Source organism: Loxodonta africana, chromosome 4 (assembly GCF_030014295.1).
Source record: "Loxodonta africana isolate mLoxAfr1 chromosome 4, mLoxAfr1.hap2, whole genome shotgun sequence".
NCBI lineage: Eukaryota > Metazoa > Chordata > Mammalia > Proboscidea > Elephantidae > Loxodonta > Loxodonta africana.
Window position 1 is genome coordinate 144,152,962 of NC_087345.1, and position 19,011 is coordinate 144,171,972.

A 19,011-nucleotide genomic window follows, 5' to 3' on the forward strand; every position below is an offset into this window, starting at 1 on the left:
AGTCCATTTATATTTAATGTAATTACTCTTCGTAAAAGTAGTGTGGCAGAGGTGTCTGACCTCCCTGTCTACGAGGAGTGAGAATCATTCTCAGCATCAGCAGCCCAAGGCTCTAAGGTGGAGGTCAGACATACCTCCTCTTTCCAGCCTTTCTACCAATTCTGACACCGTCTGTCCCTCCCATAACACTCTGAACTTCTCTGTTGAAATAACAGGTTACAGTTCAGGACATACTCAGGATGTAGTTCTTTGATTAGGATAGCCTCTTCTTAGCCATGCTTGCAGGCAAGCCTGTCTCTGGCCCTTGGCTCCTCAGCCTATGCCCTGCTCAGGCAAATGTTACAAAGCTCTTTAGCTCCACCAGTAAGTGCCAGGGGCCACCTCACTATGACAGGAGGCCTAGGCCTGAAGGCACTCAGCTCTCATTCCATGGACCGGGAAGCCCACCGCACCATCTCTTGACGGTCTCCTGGTTTTGTGGCCTCTGTTGCCGCTGCTTCTCACTCTTGCTACTGCTGCACCACCATTTCTCTCTGTATTCTTTCTTTCTCTCTCCCCCCCCCCCCCCCAGTCTAGGAGGGTCTCAGCACAGGGATCCCAGCTCCCATCTCTTCTTGGTGGTAGTCAAGTGCTCCTCTACTCTGGGATTGCCTCTCTTTTAAGTCTAATGGGATGGCAAAACTGACCGATCCCGTCATTAGGATTCCATACACTTATTTGCATGGTCCCACCCACTACAGAGTGCTGTGCTCCTTATTTACATTATTAGCAAGCTATCCAATCCCCTTTTGGCCACAGGCACCTCATTTGCATAATCCCACCCCATCATTTGGTGGGAGTTACAAAGACTGTGACTAGAAGGGCCATATTAAGTAACTCACTGCACTGCGCTTTTATTTTGATTTCTGTTTGTCCTAACTATTACATATTTCTTTTTCTTTAGTTTTTCTATTATTTATATATAGACATTTGGAAGTTAAATTTTCAAAACTATATATCTTCTTTTGATGATTATCCTAGAACTGTCCCGCATGTATCCTTGACTTTGCACGATCTAAAATTAACAAATACCTTAACTTCCTCTCCAATAATATAAGGACTTTAGAATTTTAACATTATTTAACCCCTTCATGACATATATGTTGTTATCATGTTTTAATTCTTTACTTTGAAAAATTTCTACCAGAGAGGGAACCTGTTTAGAATTACTAGTGTGTCTTACAGTCAGTATTTATTTACATTTCCCACATTTTTATAACTTCCCTCATTTTTTAAAAATAATTTTTATTGTGCTTTAAGTGAAAGTTTACAAATCGAGTTAGTCTGTCACATATAAGCTTATATACACCTTACTACATACTCCCATTTACTCTCGCCCTAGTGAGTCAGTCTGCTCCCTCCTTCCAGTCTCTCTTTCTGTGACCGTTTTGCCAGTTTCTAACCCTCTCTACCCTGCCATCTGCCCTCCAAACAGGAGATGCCAATACAGTTTCCAGTGTCCACCTGATACAAGTAGCTCACTCTTCATCAGCATCTCTCTCCAATCCATTGTCTAGTCCCTTCCATGTCTGATGAGTAGTCTTCGGGAATGGTTCCTGTCCTGGGCCAACAGAAGGTTTGGGGGCCATGACCGCTGGGATTCTTCTAGTCTCAGTCAGACCATAAAGTCTGGTCTTTTTATGAGAATTTGGGGTCTGCATCCCACTGTTCTCCTGCTCCCTCAGGGGTTCTCTGTTGTGCTCCCTGTCAGGGCAGTCATCGGTTGTGGCCAGGCACCATCTAGTTATTCTGGTCTCAGGATGATGTAAGTCTCTAGTTCACGTGGCCCTTTCAACTTTCCTCGTTTTTAATTGCTGCTTTTATCTTAGACCATCAATCTGGGATTATTTTCATCTGCTTAAAGCACATCCTTTGACATGGCTTTAATTGATAATGAACTCTCTCAGTGTCACCTGAAAATGTCTTTATTTCATTCTCCTTCTTCAAAAATGTTTTTGCTGAGTATAGACGTTTAGGGCTTTCTGTTTTAACACATTGAAGACCACTGTCTTGACTGCCATGATTGCTGTTGAAAAGTCAGCTGTCAGTCTGTCAATTCCTTTTCTGTTGTTAATTCCTTTTATTCTGGCTGCTTTTAATAGTTTTTCTGCTGTATTTGTGGTTATGTCTTTTTATGTTGTTGTTCCTGATGTTTTTTTTTTTCTTTTTATCTTGATCATATCTGCTAAAGGATCATCTATTTTGTTATTAGTCTTTTCAGAGAACCAGCTTTGGCCTTTATTGATTAAATCATTTGGCTTTTTGTTTTTAAATTTGGTTTCTTTTTTTTTAAATTACTACTGTTATCTTGAGAGAAAACCCTGTATTGTAGTGGTTAAGAGCTACAGCTGCTAACCAGAAGGTTGGCAGTTCACATCCACCAGGTGCTCCTTGAAGACCCTATGGGGCAGTTCTACTCTGTCCTTTAGGGTTGCTATGAGTCAGCATTGAGTTGACAGCAATGGCGTTTATCTTAAGAAATGTGTCTGGGGTATATGTCCTATCTTCTCCCAATAAGATTTTGCCAGCATTTAATTGGAGATCTAAATCCCTTGCTGATAATTCTGTATAAGGACTTGCCACCCTCCTTGGCATGGCAAAATAGACTCTGTTTAGAACCTTTGATGTACACCTGCTCCCTCACTGAGAGAAAAAATATTCAAGACTCCAAGTCCTGAAGCCTCTTTTGTCTAATTGAGGTATTACCTTGTGGATACCGCCTACTTCACTGTGAGCCAGTTCTCTTGAATAGGTCTGCTCTTTGCCCAGGGCATTTGGGGTGGGAAGGAGTAGCAATAAAAATCATTTTTATTCTGGCACGGATGTCACTTTGTTTTGTCATATGTAATATTCAAGAAAATCCAAAGGAAGGACTTAAAAATGTAATGGTTTCTGAGAGAAATTTATTTCTTGGATTTTCTTATAAGAGGGACAGCACTACTTGGCATTACCCTGTAATAAATATAAATGAGTTCGATGTGGCCATTATATTACATGCTGATAGTTCGGTGCTAAAGCACAAATTGGTAAACTCAGTTTGATGAGGAGCCAAAACAGTGGCCAGAAAAGTCACCATATGAAGTCAGAAATGATTCTAATCTGAAAAAGTAAAAGGTGCACAATCTTGAATGTAAAAAATACGGTGTCCAAGAAATCTGTTGACTTTTTACACAGCATAGCTAGAGAGAAAACAAACTATAAGATATAAAAATCTGTTTGCATACAGAAAAATGCTTTTTGCAATTAGATTGAATTTTGAGAATGTTAAAACGATCTTCAAAAATTCAGTACTAAACCCAAAAGTATGCAAGCCAGTTAAGTAAAAAAAAGTTTTAGTATAATTGATTTTAACCAAACCAAATCCACTCCCATCATTTTTTCCAGTAGTTATGCTAAATGATTTTGCTGTTTTAAAGTCATATAGTCAGTTGATCTACATGATCCTCATTAGTTTGCTTTGTGAGTTCAGACTTTGCTATATGTTTTCTGTGTGTTCAGCACAATAAAGGTAAAGATTCTTTAAGATCTACCAGTCAGGTTTTCATCTACCAAATGCAGATATCCCCTTGCCCTAGAGTTGATTCTGACTCTCTTGATCCTGTAGGGCAGAGTAGAAGTGTCCCATAGGGTTTCCAAGGCTGTAACTTTTTAGGGAAGCGGACTGCCACATCTTTTTCAGCAGAGCGGCTGGTGGGCTGGGTTCCAACAGTCCAGCGCTTAACCACTGCGCCCCAGGGTTCCTCTCCAAATGCAGATATACTACAGAAATGCATCTGCATATCCTAAATTACTTTGATTTAAAGATAATATTAATGAGTGGAAAGTAAAGGTGTCCTTAAGTCAGATTCAGGTATTTCACCACCACTACTTTTTCAGTTCGGTTTTTAATTTTGGTGAGTGCCTTGGTTAACTCTGCATGGCTTAGTGAGAGGGGCAAGCACTCTGATCCGTATTCCAGGTCCTGTCCTTATCCTATGGGGGTCTCATCGGTTTGAATATGCAAAAGCATATTCAACAGGCCTTTAATTATTGTAAATTAAACAAACAAAAAAAACCTTAAGGCCCGTGAAACGGTGGCCAGTGAGGCTACATAGACGATAGTGAAAATGCTTAGTAGGAATAATGAGCTAGAATAAATTGGGGGTCACTGTAGTGAAAAGAACATGAGTTTTGGATTAGACCTGGGATTTGTAATCTGGCATCATTACAGGATGTCCGCAGGCTAGACACTAAAGAAAACTGAAACTTGGGAAGATATTTGTAAAATGAAAGTCAAACCATCCACCTAACGAAGTTATCGTCAGACTTGAAAGAATAGAGGACCAAAAACACGTTGCTTCCCAACCTCTAAACCCAAACCAACCAAACCCAGTGCCATCAAGTCGATTCCGACTCATAGTGACCCTACAGGACACAGTAGAACTGCCCCATAGAGTTTCCAAGGAGCGCCTGGTGGATTCAACCTAGCACTTAACCACTACGCCACCAGGGTTTCCCCCACCCTCTAGAGAAGACTAAAAGCAAGGCTTTTATTAGTGGTTATACCACTGTCTGTGGTAGAGCCGTGCGCGCCCTGGGCTCGCGGAGCTTGGCTGCGCCTCCGTCACGTGTTTACTTTCAAAAGGCGCCTTCTCAGTGCGCCGCGCGCCCCGCCCCTCGCTGCCTGCGCTAGTGTCTGCTGGGGCGGGAGGGGGCGGGCCAGGCTGGCTCAGCAAAGGCAGAGCCCCCTCCCCCACGAATCATGAGGTAAAGAAGGGAGGTGCTGGGCATGGGGAGGGGGCGTTTTCCTGACTGGCAGTACTCTAATATAGACCCAGCCGCCACGTCTTCTGGCAGGTGTCTGAGGGACACCTTTAAACACCTTCTTGGGGGCTGAGCCTTCCTACTGAAGGTGGCTTTTCTCTACAGTACTGGGTGGGAAAGAGATGGGAAGAAAATGGACATAAACGGTGGAGTATCTTACCTTCAGATAGGGGTGTTTGGAGTAAAAGCTTTGGTCAACAAAGTCATATCTCCGCTACAGAGATCAGGCGATGACAGACACGTTTGTGTGGTATTTCAGAGTGTTCACAGTACCTTTACTTACAATAAATATCTCATGGGATTATCGGGGGAGTTAAATGAATCAAATGTATGACAGTGAACTCTTGCAGAACTGCTGGAGAGGTGGTATTCTTAACGGCACCTTTTTTGTGTAGACTTGCAACATTTCAGGTCATTTTTTGAAAAAAACTGATTGCATATGGGCTTTGAAATTCAAATAATAGCAAGTGGTACCTTGGTTTTTATTGTATCTGTGCATGATTATCTTGAATTTGGGAACCCTGGTGGTATAGTGGTTAAGTGCTACAGCTGCTAACCAAAAGGTTGACAGTTCAAATCCACCAGGTGCTCCTTAGAAACTCTATGGGGCAGTTCTGCTCCGGCCCAAAGGGTCGCTATGAGTCGTAATCGACTCAACGGCAACAGGTTGGTTTTTTTGTTTATCTTGACTTTAGAAAACATTATGATTATTTAAAATTTCAGATAATACATAGAGCTGTAAAAAAGAAGGCAAAAATTACCTGTAATTTCTCCCATCCAAAGATAACTAAGTATTTACTGTGGTGCTATGCAGGAGGTAAACAAAATAAACAACAGTATCTGCGTTTATGGTCCTTGCATTCCAGTGGAGAAGATAGACCCCAAAAAGTAAATTGATGAAATTATTGCATGTTGTAATGAGTGCTTTAAAGGAGACATTTGTTCTAGGTGGGTTGATCATAGATTTATCTGAGGAGATAACTTAAGTTTCACTAAAGGAAGAGAAGGAACTAAGCCATGGGAAGAATGGGAGAAAGAGCATTCTAGTCAGAAATAACAGCGTGTACAAAGATCTTAACATAGGAAAGTGCTTGAAATGGAAGATCTTTGGTAGCCAGAAGTTAGTAGTGGAAGACAAAGCATAAGAAGTAAGCAGGAACCGCAGTATGCACGATCATGGCAAGGAGTATGGACCGTATTCTGAGTGTAAAGAGAAGCTTCTGAAGCATTTTAAGTGGAGAAGTGAAGTGACCTGAAAAATGAATTGATTAATTTTATTATTATTTTTTGTTGTACTTTAGATGGTTTGCAGAACAAACTAGTTTCTCATTAAGTGGTACACATACTGTTTTATGACATTGGTTAACACCCCCACAACATATCAACACTCTCCCTTTCTAGACCATAGGTTCCCTATGGATTAATTTGTGAAATAAATATTTGCTAAAGTGTTTTTAGGAAACCCTGATGGGAAGTCATAACAATTCTATAAGAAAGATAGCATTGTGCAGAGGAGGCATATCTCAGGATCTGCAGCAACTGTCCAATCCCAGAAGTAGAGAACTCTACTGCAGCCGCTTTGGAAAATACGTCTTGCAGCTTCTCAAGTGGTTGAACATAGGTTCATATGTTTCAGCAATTCTACTCCTACGTGTACATCCAAGAGAAATGAAGATATGTCTATACAAAATACATCTACATATGTCTCCATTACGTGTACACAAAAAATGTGTGCATGAACGTTCATGACAATATTATTCTTAATAGCCAAAAAGTGGAAACAACCCAAATGTCCATCAGCTGATGAATAAAAAAAAAAAAAAAGGTGTATATATGTAGTGGAAGTTATTCAGCAGTTAAAAAAAAAAAAAAGTAATACTAATACATGCTACAACATAGATGAACCGTGGAAACATTACGCTGAGTGAAAGAAGCCAATCACAAACGACCACATATGATTTCATTTATACAAAATCTCCAGAACAGGCAACTGTAGAGACATTTTAGGTGAGCCCCCTAGCGGCTCCATGGGAGAAAAGACATGACAATCTGTTTCTGTGAAGATTTCAGCCTAGGAAACCCTGTAGGGCAGTTCTGTTCTGTCCTGTAGGGTTGCTGTGAGTCACAATCAGTTCAATGGCACACAACAAGAAAATAACAACAGGTATGGTTTGAGGTATGGTCATGGTTCACTTTGTTCCCCATTTTAATTGTTCTTTTTTATGGTTTTTACAAAGACATTCTTTGCCTATTGAGTTCTATTGGTAATGCTGCTGAAAATCCATATTTGGACTCTGAATATGTTTCATTGATGTATATGTATTATATCAGTGCCACACCCTCTTGACTGCTGTAGCTTTGTAGTAACTCTTGAAATCAGGTAATGTGAGTCCTTCAACTTCGTTCTTCTTTTTCAGAATTGTTTAGGCTATTCTAAATCCTTTCAATTTCCACAGAAGTGTTAGAATCAGGTCATCAGTTTTTGCAAACTGGGATAGTGTTGAATCTGTAGATTAATTTGATATCTTAACATCCCCAGCACTACATGTCTTCTAGGGTATCTGTTCCATCTTTAACATTATTGCAGTCTCACTCTAGTAAGCCTAATGTAATCTTGCTTATCAGTATTATATTGATATAATATACCCAGCCCATTTTTCAGCCGAAGACTTGCAGGGAAGGAACTTCCACACTGACTGATTGGGCCCCTACTCTGTACAACTCCCTCCATTATAGTGTCCTGCTTCTCTTGCACCAAACTCTGATTTTTTTTCTCCTCAGTTTAGTAGAACCCCCAAGTTCTGCTTGATCTCTGGTTCACTGTGCTGAGGTCCAGAAACTGTCCCAGGGAGAGAGCTAGGATGTTAGCGCGGCTCATCTCATGAGTTTACTTCTCCTAGGGAGCACAGTCTTGCACTTCTGTGACTGAAAACATTCGCCTCGTATATTTGTCTTGTTTTATGATTGCTTACATCAAGAAGGTACTAGTTACCAATACAGCTGACCAGATTTCTTAAATGCTGTTTGTGTGTTTGAGAGGAATATGTATTCTTTAATTGCTGGGTACAGAGTTAGACATACAAAATAAGCTTTTTAGAAATTTTGTGGTTCAAGTCTTAATTTCATAATTAACTTTCTTTGAGTTAAAATCTTCCACTGTAATTGTGGATTGATCAGTTTCTCATTGCAATTTTGACAGTTTTTGTGTTTATTCTTTAACAGTATTGCTCAATGCATTCATCCTTGAAATATTTAAATCTCACTCATAGACTTAAATTTAGTCATGATGTAATAAATATTTCTCTCTAAAAAATTAATTTTAAATAAAGCAAAAGGAAAAGATTATATACAAAGAATGAATAATCAATCAGAATTTTTAGTTGTAGTATTAGAAGCTGGAAAACAATGGAATAGTGCTTTTAAAATTATCTTCAATAGAATTTTATTTGCAGCCAAACTATCAATTAAATGTAAGAGTAGAATAAAAACAATTCACCTGGCGTGGTTGTTACTCAGGAAGCCACTCTACCACAATATTAACCAGAAAAACCCAAGGAGGAAGAAGATACGAGAAAACAACTGAAGTAAGTAACTTGCCTAAGGTTACATACTTAGGCAGTATTTCTACAGAGCACAAGTTCAGATTGAAGCCAGAGGACATAGTGCTTCAAGAAGGCTGTCTCTTTAAAAAAAAAAAAAAGAAATTTTGAATGTATTCAGAGGAGATTTTTAGTTCTTTAGAAGAATATTAGGCAGAATTAGTGATTGACAACTGAAAATTAAGCAGAGGGAATTTTAAATTCAGGAAAACAAAACATGTGAGAAAGGAAATTGACTACCCTATATGGCTCAGCTGTGATTAATATATATATAAGTGTTGAAATATCGAATGTTGATATTATAAAATTAATGTTATGAGAATAAGCAGAGAAAAATTTTGTTTGTCTTAGTTTCTCGGGAGGGGGATGTTTTTCATTTAAGGAATAGCTAAAATTTTGTACAAGTATTTTGTTTAGAAATACAGAGTTATACCGAAACAAGCTAAAATTGAAAGTGGTTGCATCAGAGGAATGGAAATAGGGGCTCCCTGGGGGATGAGGCAGGGACTGGATAATCATAGTGGTATGTAGGCTTTTTATTTAGTGTAATTGCTTTGGTAAAACTTATTTTTTAAAAGAAGGGAAAACAAAAGGAAGAAAGATCAAGTAGCTTGCTGAAGCTTACAAAACTAGAAGGACCAAGGCTCAAAACCTTGTCTTGCCTTTATCACATGTTGTACTCCCACACTTCATCCTGAGAAGGAGATTATCCTGAACACAATTGTTTGACATATAATTCTGAAGTTTTGCTCTAAATACTGACAACCACCCTTGTAGGTTCTAAAAAAAACTGTTCTAAAAATATCTGTTCTACCAAAAGCAGTCTGTAGATACAATGCAATCCTGATCCCAATACCCATGACATTTTTTAGTGCGATGGAGAAACAAATCACCAACTGCATGTGGAAGGGAAAGAGGCCCTGGATAAGTAAAGCATTACTGAAAAAGAAGAACAAAGTGAGAGGCCTTGCACTACCTGATTTTTGAACACATTTTACCACTACAGTAGTCAAAACAGCCTGGTACTGATACAACAACAGATAAATAGACCAATGGAACAGAAACTGAGAATCCAGACGTATATCCATTCATATATGAGCTGCTGATACTTGACAAACACCGAAAGTCTTAAATGGGGAAAACACAGCCTCTTTAAGTGGTGCTGGCATAACTGGATATCCATCTGCAGAAAAATGAAACAAGACCCATACCTCACTCCATGCACAAAAACGAGCTCAAGATGGATCAGAGACCTAAATATAAAATCTAAAATGATAAAAATCATGGAATAAAAATAGGGACAACTAAAGGAGCCCTAATACATGGCATGAACAGTATGCAAAACATTACTAACAATGTACAAACACCAGAAGTGAAATTAGATTACTGGGAGTGCCTAAAAGTCAAACACCAATTCTCATCCGAAGACTTCACCAAAAGATTGAAAAGATTACCTACAGATTGGGAAAAAGTTTATAGCTATGACATTTCTGATCAGCGTCTGATATCTAAAATCTACATGATACTGCAAAAACTCAACAACAAAAGGACAACCCAATTAAAAAATGGGCAAAGACTATGAACAGACACTTCACCAAAGAAGACTTTCAGGCTGCTAACAAATACGTGAGGAAATGCCCACGATCATTAGCTACTAGAGAAATGCAAATCAAAACTACAGTGAGATTCCATCTCATCCCAGCAAGGCTGGCATTAATCCAAAAAACACAAAATAAATGTTGGAGGGGATGTGGAGAGACTGAAGCACTTAAACACTGCTGGTGGGAATGTAAAATGGTACAGCCACTTTGGAAATCAATTTGGCGCTTCCTTAAAAAGCTAGAAATAGAACTTCCATACGACCCAGCAGTTCCACCTCTTGGAATATACCCTGAAGAAGAACCTTCACATGAACAGATACATGCACAGCCATGTGCATTGCAGCACTGTTTACAATAGCAAAAAGATGGAGGCAACCAACGTGCCCATCAGCGGATGAATGGATAAATAAATTATGATACATTCACACGATGGAATGCTATGCAATGATTAAGAACAATGATGAATCTCTGAAACGTTTCATAACATGGAGGAATCTGGAAGGCATTATGCTAAGTGAAATTAGTTGTAAGAGGACAAATACTGTATGAGACCACTATTATAAAAAATCTAGATAAAGTTTAAACACATAAGAAAATATTCTTTGATGGTTAGGTTACAAGGGTGGGGAGGAAGGGAGAGGGATATTCACTAACTAGATACTAGACAAAATTTTTTTTTAGCTGAAGGGAAGGGCAACACATAACAGGGCTAGTCAGTACAGCTGGACTAAACAAAAAGCAAAGAAGTTTCCTTAATACAACCAAAAGCTTAGAAGGCCAGAGTAACAAGGATGGGGGTCTGGAGACCATGGTTTTAGGGGACATTTGGGTCAATTGGCATAACAAAACGTATTAAGAAGATGTTCTGCATTCCACTTTGGTGAGAGGCATCTGGGGTCTTAAACACTAGCAAGTGGCCATCTAAGATGCATAAATTGGTCTCAACACACCTGGAGCAAAGGAGAATGAAGAACACCAAAGACACAAGGTAAATAGGAGCCCAAGAGACAGAAAGGGCCACATAAACCAGAGACTCAATCAACCTGAGACCAGAAGGACTACATGGTGTCTGGCTACCACTGATTATGACCCTGACAGAGAACACAACAGAGAATCCCTGAGGGAGCAGGAGAACAGTGGGATGCAGATCTTAAACTCTCATTAAAAGACCAGGCTTACTGGTCTGACTGAGAGTGGAGGGACCCTGATGGTCATGGTCTCCAGACCCTTTGATAGACAAGATTGGAACCATTCCCGAAACCAACTCTACGGACAGGGATTGGCCTGGACTATGAGATAGACAATGATACTGGTCAGGAGCGGGCTTCATGGCTCAAGTAGACAAATGAGACTATCTATGTGGGTGACTCCTGCCTGGTGGCGAGATGAGAAGGAAGAGGGGGACAGGAGCTGGTTGAATGGACATGGGGCATACGGGGTGGAGAGAAGGAGTGTGCTGTCTCATTAAGGGGAGAGCAGCTGGGAGTACATGGCGGGGTGTGTATGGCATTTTGTGTGAGAGACTGACTTGATTTGTAAACTTTCACCTAAAGCACAATTAAAAAAAAAAAATCGTAACTCCTATGTGAAAAATAAATCTACATTGTGCCCATTAAAAAAAAAAGTTCAGAGGTAAAATAGCTCCAGGTTAATTCAACACTTCAAGGACTTTCATCAGGGATCCTTCTTTCCATCTGTTCTATTCCATTGTCAATAATCAGTTGAAGATAGTATTGATCTGTTGGCTGATCAGTTCCCTCTTGGTTACAAGGAGTTCCAGGCAACACACCCTCAGACAAGGTTCCAAGAGTATAACAAGATGGAGGCAGGAGGGTACACCTTTTTCTCCTATCCTCTAAGAAAACTTACCCAGGATTCTCTGTAGATCTCCATTCACATCACATTGCCAGAATTGAGTCAAATTTTTATTCCTAAAACAATCACTAACCGAAGGGAGTGAAATTACCATAATGGAGTAACTATCTCCACCCCTCCCAGCTTCAATATAGCCACTTTTTCTAGAAAATCTTTAATATGTTCTAATATTTCTACCTCAACTCCTTTATGAAAAAAGGTGTTTTTTTAAATTTCATTTTCTAATTTTTTAAAAATATTTTTTAGGTGAAAGTTTACACAGCAAATTAGATTCCCATTCAACAATTTATACACAGATTGTTCCATGGCCTTGGTTACCGTCCACACAACGTGTGAGCACTCTCACCATTTCCACCCCACCTGCCCCGTTTCCATCCGTCTAGTTTCCCTGACCCTGCTTGCCTTTTCATCTCTGCTTTTGGGTAAATGTTGACCGTTTCATCTCTTATAGGTTGATTGTCTAAAAGAACACATTCCTCACGGGTGTTATTGCTTATTTTATAGGCCAGTCTATCAATTTGGCTGAAAGGTGACCTTCCAGGAGTGGCTTCAGTATCAGGTTAAGAGAGTATCTTAAGGCGATAGTCTCGGGGATTCCTGTAGTCTGTATCAGTCCAGTAAAGTCTGGTCTTTTTTATGAATTTGAGTTTTGTTCTACATTTTTCTCTCATTCTGTCCGGGATCTTCTATTGAGTCCTTGGTCAGAACGGTTGCTAATGGTAGCTGGGCACCATCTAGTTCTTCTAGTCTCAGGCTAGAAGAGGCTGTGGTTTGTGTGGGCCATTAGTCCTGTGGACTAATTTCTTTGAGTCTCTGGTTTCCTTCATTCTCCTTTGCTCTAGATGGGAAGAGATCAATAGTTTTGTCTTAAAAAGGTATAGTTTTATTAAATTCTACATGCTGATTTTTTAAAAATAATTTTTATTGAGCTTTAAGTGAACTTTTACAAATCAAGTCAGCCTGTCACATATAAGCTTATATACACCTTACTCCATACTCCCAGTTACTCTCCCCCTAATGAGTCAGCCCGCTCCCTCCTTCCAGTTTCTCCTTTCGTGACAATTTTGCCAGTTTCTAACCCTCTGTACCCTCCTATATCCCTTCCAGACAGAAGATGCCAACTACATGCTGATTTTTATAAAACATATTGAAATTCTCAAATAATAATTGTCTAGAACACAATACTGTAAGGTTCATGATGAAAACTGAGAACCATGTTTTTTATCTCTCTCTGTGCTGTTTTATTCTTTTCCCTCTTCCTGCCTTGATCAGTCATCTGAAAAACTACTTGAAGCAGTTCCTTAACTATATCACGTTTGTATTTCTGTGCCTTTGCTCACAGTGTTTTTACTGCCTAGAAAATGTACATACTAGTACCATTTTTCAGCTTCCTTATCATTTGGCTACCTACTCAGATTTCAAGTATCAGCGCCTCTGTGGACCCTTTCTTGGTACAACCCATCCCCATGAAGTTGGTCTTTCCTCTATGTCCCTGCTCTGTCATGTCCTTGTAGCAGTGGTTTCTTTTACAAGTTTGTCTTCCTTTTCTAAGAGCTCTTTCATTGTGGAGCCTGTATCTCATTTGTCTTGCTAAATCCAGGATATAGCATACATAGTAGACACCATTAATAGTTCTGTTCAATGAATAGGTTAATTGTATACTACTAATATTTGGGGGGTAGAGAGATTTTATTTGTGTTGTACTTCATTTTATTATCTCCAACCAATGGAATATGGATGTGATTCTATAGTCCCTATTCTTCATTTTAAAAGATTTTTTTCCCCAGTGAGGCAAAAGTGATTACTATAAGCATAGTTTATTTCTGTGAATAAAATTTCCTTTAGAAGACAAAGCATATTGGATGAAAAGTGTTTCAGATTATGTGTGTTACTGCTTAAAGAGAAATTTAGCCCTTAGCTTGTGGTGACTTGTCAAAAGGAGGAAAATAAACATTATAGAATTATACCTAATATAAATTAGGTACTCAGTGAATATTTATTTATATATTACATATGCCATGAATAGAATTACATTATGATTTCTTTTTTCTTTTTTTATTTTAGCATTTATGACATTAACAGAGAACAGGACTTTGACAAGGATTCTGGGGGTATACTTGGTGAAAATGAATTAAGACCACCCTCCCAGCTACATTCTCTTTTAGAGAAGATCAAGACAGGGTTCATATCAGAAAAGAGTGGGTATTAAACTAAGTGTTATAAGTTATAATTTTTAAAAAAATTTTGATTTAGATTATGTAAGATGAAAGAACTTTAAAAAAAAATTTCCAGTATCTACAACCTTTTTATAATCTTTAATCCAAAATTGATAGATGATTAAAGTTTCTGATTGCATGAAAGGTGTATATTCAAGGCAAATTGTCAGATTCTTGTATTTGTATTTCTTTGAAATTATTATTCATTTTTGTTTTGAATTGCAGTATTTTAAATAATAAAAATAACATGCTTGTGTAAGAAAAAAACTAAGTTGTAAAATATGTAAGGGAAAAATATAAGTTGCCCTTTAACGACTCCCAATCTCAATAACCATTGGTGTAACCATTATTAAAGTTTGGTTTCTCATCCTTCTAGATCTTTCTGTGCACTTTCAAACACATTGTTTTATATTTTTTCACCAAAATGACATTATGTAATGCATGTTGTTAACTCAGTAGTCTATAATAGACGCCTTTATATGTCAGTGTATACAGATTTGCCCATGTTTATATGTAGTAGTTGCAAGGTGTTCTCTGTTGATGGCAATTTAGATTATCGCCAGTGTTTTTGTTCTTACAGATGCTGTATCATGTGTACTTAAATGCAAGTATTTCTGTTGAATGGATTCCTAAAAATGGAGTAGTTACAGGGTGTAAGGTCTCCACATTTAAGTTTTTGTTAGGTCCTGCCAAATTGCGCTCTAAAAAAGTTGTAATCATCTTAAACTGGAAATCCTTTAATATCTTAAAGATACTACATTTTAGGATTAAGTGAGTAAGGAATGGTCTCTTCCTTCAACATCTTCACAAATTGCCTACTTAGACTAGATAAAATATATTGGCATTGATGGTAAGATGTGGGTTGTAGTACTTACAAGCAGCACACTAATAAGGGCCTTTATGGCAGATATTGTTGAGTTCTGGGTGTTTCTGTCTTTGATGAGTGGTATTGCTTAATGCAAACAGAACATGTGGTCATAAAAATTCTGGGGGAGATGTAAAAGTGGTTAGTTTTTGTTCAAATTATTTGGCAACTTAGATTTGACACCTAAGTTGAATTAGTTCATCTCATCATCTGTTTTCAGACCAGATGTTTATGGAATGGAAAACAGGTACCTGTGGCATAGCATTGAAAGTTGGTTTATAATTTTCTTACCCCGCTTATTAGAAATTGAGACAGAAATGTCCAAAACCAGACAAGCCCAGTATCTCTGAGATTAATTTTGAGAAAAAGCAGAGATAAGCATAAATGTAGGGCAACTTGAGCAGAATCTGACCCGTGTCAGGCTTTGCTTAAATTTTAAGACCAAATCCACAAATAGGGGAGAAACGTGCCAAGAGCCAGGAGAAAATATTAACTTAGTTTCCAGAGCCATTGTGATTGAACTTAAACTTTCACTTTCTCCATATGCTATTTATTGGTTCCTTAACCCTTTGGTGACCCCTGGGACATACAGCTCCCACCTACATTTTATGCTTCTGGGGTTTCTTGGGAAACTGTTTTCCCATTTATACTGGGGGGGTTTCTTGGGAAACTGCTTTCCCATTTATAGTGCATGCTACTGCAAGGCTAGGGCCTGAAAATTGTTTGAAGAAACAGGCATGTACCCCAAATTACTGTTTTTACAGGGTATTGTATTAGGTGGTGTATCCTGGAGGTATAATTTTGCAAAACTTTTGTCACTTGTGGCTTTTTTAGTGGGAGATAAGCTTACATTTCCATGTTTTCCTGTGTGTTACTTGGAAGTTGCCTTCCTTGCAGTGATTCCGTGTTCACATGAATACCTCATTTTCAGGCGCCATTCATTGTGTGCAGTTGTGATCCCACCAGTCATACTCCCAGAGCCCATAGGGATATAGGTGTCTGACATATTACCCATAATACCTACCAAAAATTCAGACACACTCAGTTACTCACCATGCCTTCCATTGCTGAAAATACATGGTATAAAAAAAAAAAAATTCAAAGCAGGAAATAATTCAGTCATCAAAGGGACCTAAAGGACACTCTTTACATTTTATAGACATGAACTTTTCAACTTACCTTCTTAGATGTTGTTTTAGGTTTGTTTGTGGAATAATCCCCTTTTCATTTTCTTAATACTTACATAACGTTGAATGTTTAAATAAAGTGTATGTATTGCTTAGCAAAAATGAAGCTCATATTGTTCTGGATACTAGTTAGGCTCTGGGATACCAGTAGAACCTGTGTAAGGAGGAGAGACCTCTCAGAGAAGGAAAAGTCAAATATTTCCCATTAAAACAAGTGATATAAAAGTGGTAAAACTGCACCCTGTCAAAGGAGGAATATTTTTGAGACCTGGAAAAAGAAGGCATACTCGTTAAGTTATCGCTCTCACAGGTTTCACTGTATAAAGTCATTAAAGATTCAAGATTTGCCTCACTTTTGACATGCTTTTCTTTCTGCTAACCATGTAGCCATTATTTTTATAAATATACTGCTGTTTGGAGAGTGCTTACCTAAAGAGGAAGCATTTTTAACTATAAAAATAGTTCTGGAAGTAATATTTAAGCACAAAATAATTCATTTTCTACACGTTCTTTGTTGTTTGTGTTAAATCATTAGGTTTTTGTAACCTCTGAAACAGTATTCCCAACACTGGCCTAAATAAAGTGTTCTCTGACCACATGTGTTTGGGAAACACTGTTAAAAAAGCTAAATAGATTTTTTTTTTTTAATTGAACTATTTTTATTTTATTGGCACTATCGTATTCTTTGTTGCACTATTCCTCACAGTTTTCGGTTTATTATGGTGTAGCTTGACATTCAAAAATGGGAATATATGTAGTATTTTGTGTTTCCCAAACTTAAAATCCCATATTAACCTCTTGGCAGAATTTTAGAGAAGTTGATAAACATAGAATGTTTATTTCCAGAGCTATGACAAGTTTTATCTCTTTAACTATAAGCAACATAGTTCTCAAATATTGGGTCTCAGAATATACTTAAATTTTTAGAAATTCTCTTACCCTCTTAAAAGATATTAAATATAAACTTTCCAAAATTATAATTTCTAAAGGATTCCTGATTTGTGTTTGGACTAGCAGTGCAGTTTATTGGTAAGATGAATTTGCAAATGACGAGGCTTCCCAGTTTGTTTGGAGTGATGCAGCTAAAAATGCCATAATTTTAACTGTTACCCTGAAGTTCTGCTGTAGGAACCTATCCGGAATATCCTTGTTTTTTACAGCACTAGTATACTGATACTGAAAGAGAAAGTGAAACTGAGCAAAAGTAAAACAGAATAAATGTAAATCAGGTATACTAACTTCAGAATATTCTTAAACATTTCATCCTCTTTTCTTTCCTTCCTGGCTGTTTACAATCTTTAATTTTTGATACTAGAAATTTTCTTTATTAAAGGGTTTTTAAATTATCTTGATAATTGAAGTGTTAGAAAGACAGTTTAGTCTAAATTAATTCTGCTTAGGTTTTCTTTTTTTTCCATTTCTGTGATAGTCAGGTTTTTTGATATCTGTTGTTCATAATTTTAATTAAAATACTTTTTTTCTTTAGCTTTCGAACATTAATGCAGTGGAGTTCTAGTTTTTTTTAATATGGCTAAAATTCACAGAGCTGTATGTTATTCCATTCTTTTCTTAATTATAAATAATGGCTTTGTACCTTCCTCCCAATCTTGGAAAGAGAATAGAGAAAATACAAAGAGAGTAATCAGTCCAAATAGTTAAATGTTCTGAGCATTCATTAGGCTCAATTCTTGCTAAAGTAAAGACTTGTAAAATCAAAAGGCATAAAGGGTCAATCAAGAGAAATGTTGGATTGAATCAGTAATTCTCATTTAGGAAGCATGCCTCTCATGGGAGGGACAGACCAGAATCTCTGGGATGACACATAGGTATAGTTTGGGAAAAGTTCTTTCAAAAAAACGTAACGTAGTTCTTGTAAATGTGTTTTTCTTTTTTTACATTTTGCATTACAATAAAGTGTAAAAGCTTTGTAAAATGAAAAAAAAAGATTTTACAACACAAAGCATAGGAAATAAATAAAGCTAAATAGACTTGGTTGGTGAGGAAATCCCAAAGATACAATGATTTTAATATGTTTAGTGAGTGGACAATTGTAGGCCACTTAAAAGGAACCTTACTTGGGAATTTGATGAGAAGACGAGAAGAGCGAGTTTTATCAGAATGTGGCATAGGTTAAAAAACTAAATGAGAACACTGGTCTGAGTGCTGGCTACCAACTTGACACTGCAGTTGAGTCAGTTTTTTTTTTTTTTTTTTTTAACCAACTGTGGTTACAGTGCACAGCTTTAAACCAAAAGGCATAAAGGATCTGGCAAGGGTGTATTTTAGCTCTTGTATTAAAAGTAATTTCACTCTCAGTTGTAATTCACTTATTTCTTCATGTGAGAGGTCTTTTAACTTAGTTAATTAAGATAGTACCTCTATGGTAGTCATAACATGTAAATTAAGTATTATTTAGTGCACCATTTTTAACCCCTTTCTTTGGTTATCTTAAACAGTTGCATTATTTTTGTTTCTGTTTTACAGTTTTTGAGACAGTGTCCTTGAGTTCAGACTCTGTCTTCCAGAGGGCAGTTTCAATTCTTCATACTTCTTACTTGGATTCTACATCTGAGCATGGTTTTCAGTACAGTCAAGTGACTTTGGTGAAAAATCATATTTTCTTAAATGAGGTGAGGTACTTGGTACACACTGTCAGTTTTATTTCAGTTATAAAAGAAGTGAAGCCATTGTTTTAGTAGATAACCTGTCTTAGTTATCAAGTGCTGCTATAACAAATACCACCAGTGGGTGGCTTTAACAAATAGAAGTGTATTTTCTCACAGTTAGGAGGCTAGAAGTTCAAATTCAGGGTGCAGGGTCTAGGGG

At 37.7% G+C, this 19,011-nt stretch overlaps 1 protein-coding gene across 8 annotated transcripts in view; it reads left to right on the forward strand.

Moving 5' to 3' along the window:
• Positions 1–19,011, forward strand: part of TASOR2 (transcription activation suppressor family member 2) — a 77,835-nt gene that overhangs the window by 6,666 nt on the left and 52,158 nt on the right. For all 8 annotated transcript variants that reach the window (XM_064284822.1, XM_010590765.3, XM_023548953.2 and 5 more), the window contains one exon: positions 18,670–18,815. In XM_064284822.1, coding sequence (XP_064140892.1) covers positions 18,670–18,815 — 146 coding nt within the window. The remainder of the gene's footprint in view (positions 1–18,669; positions 18,816–19,011) is intronic.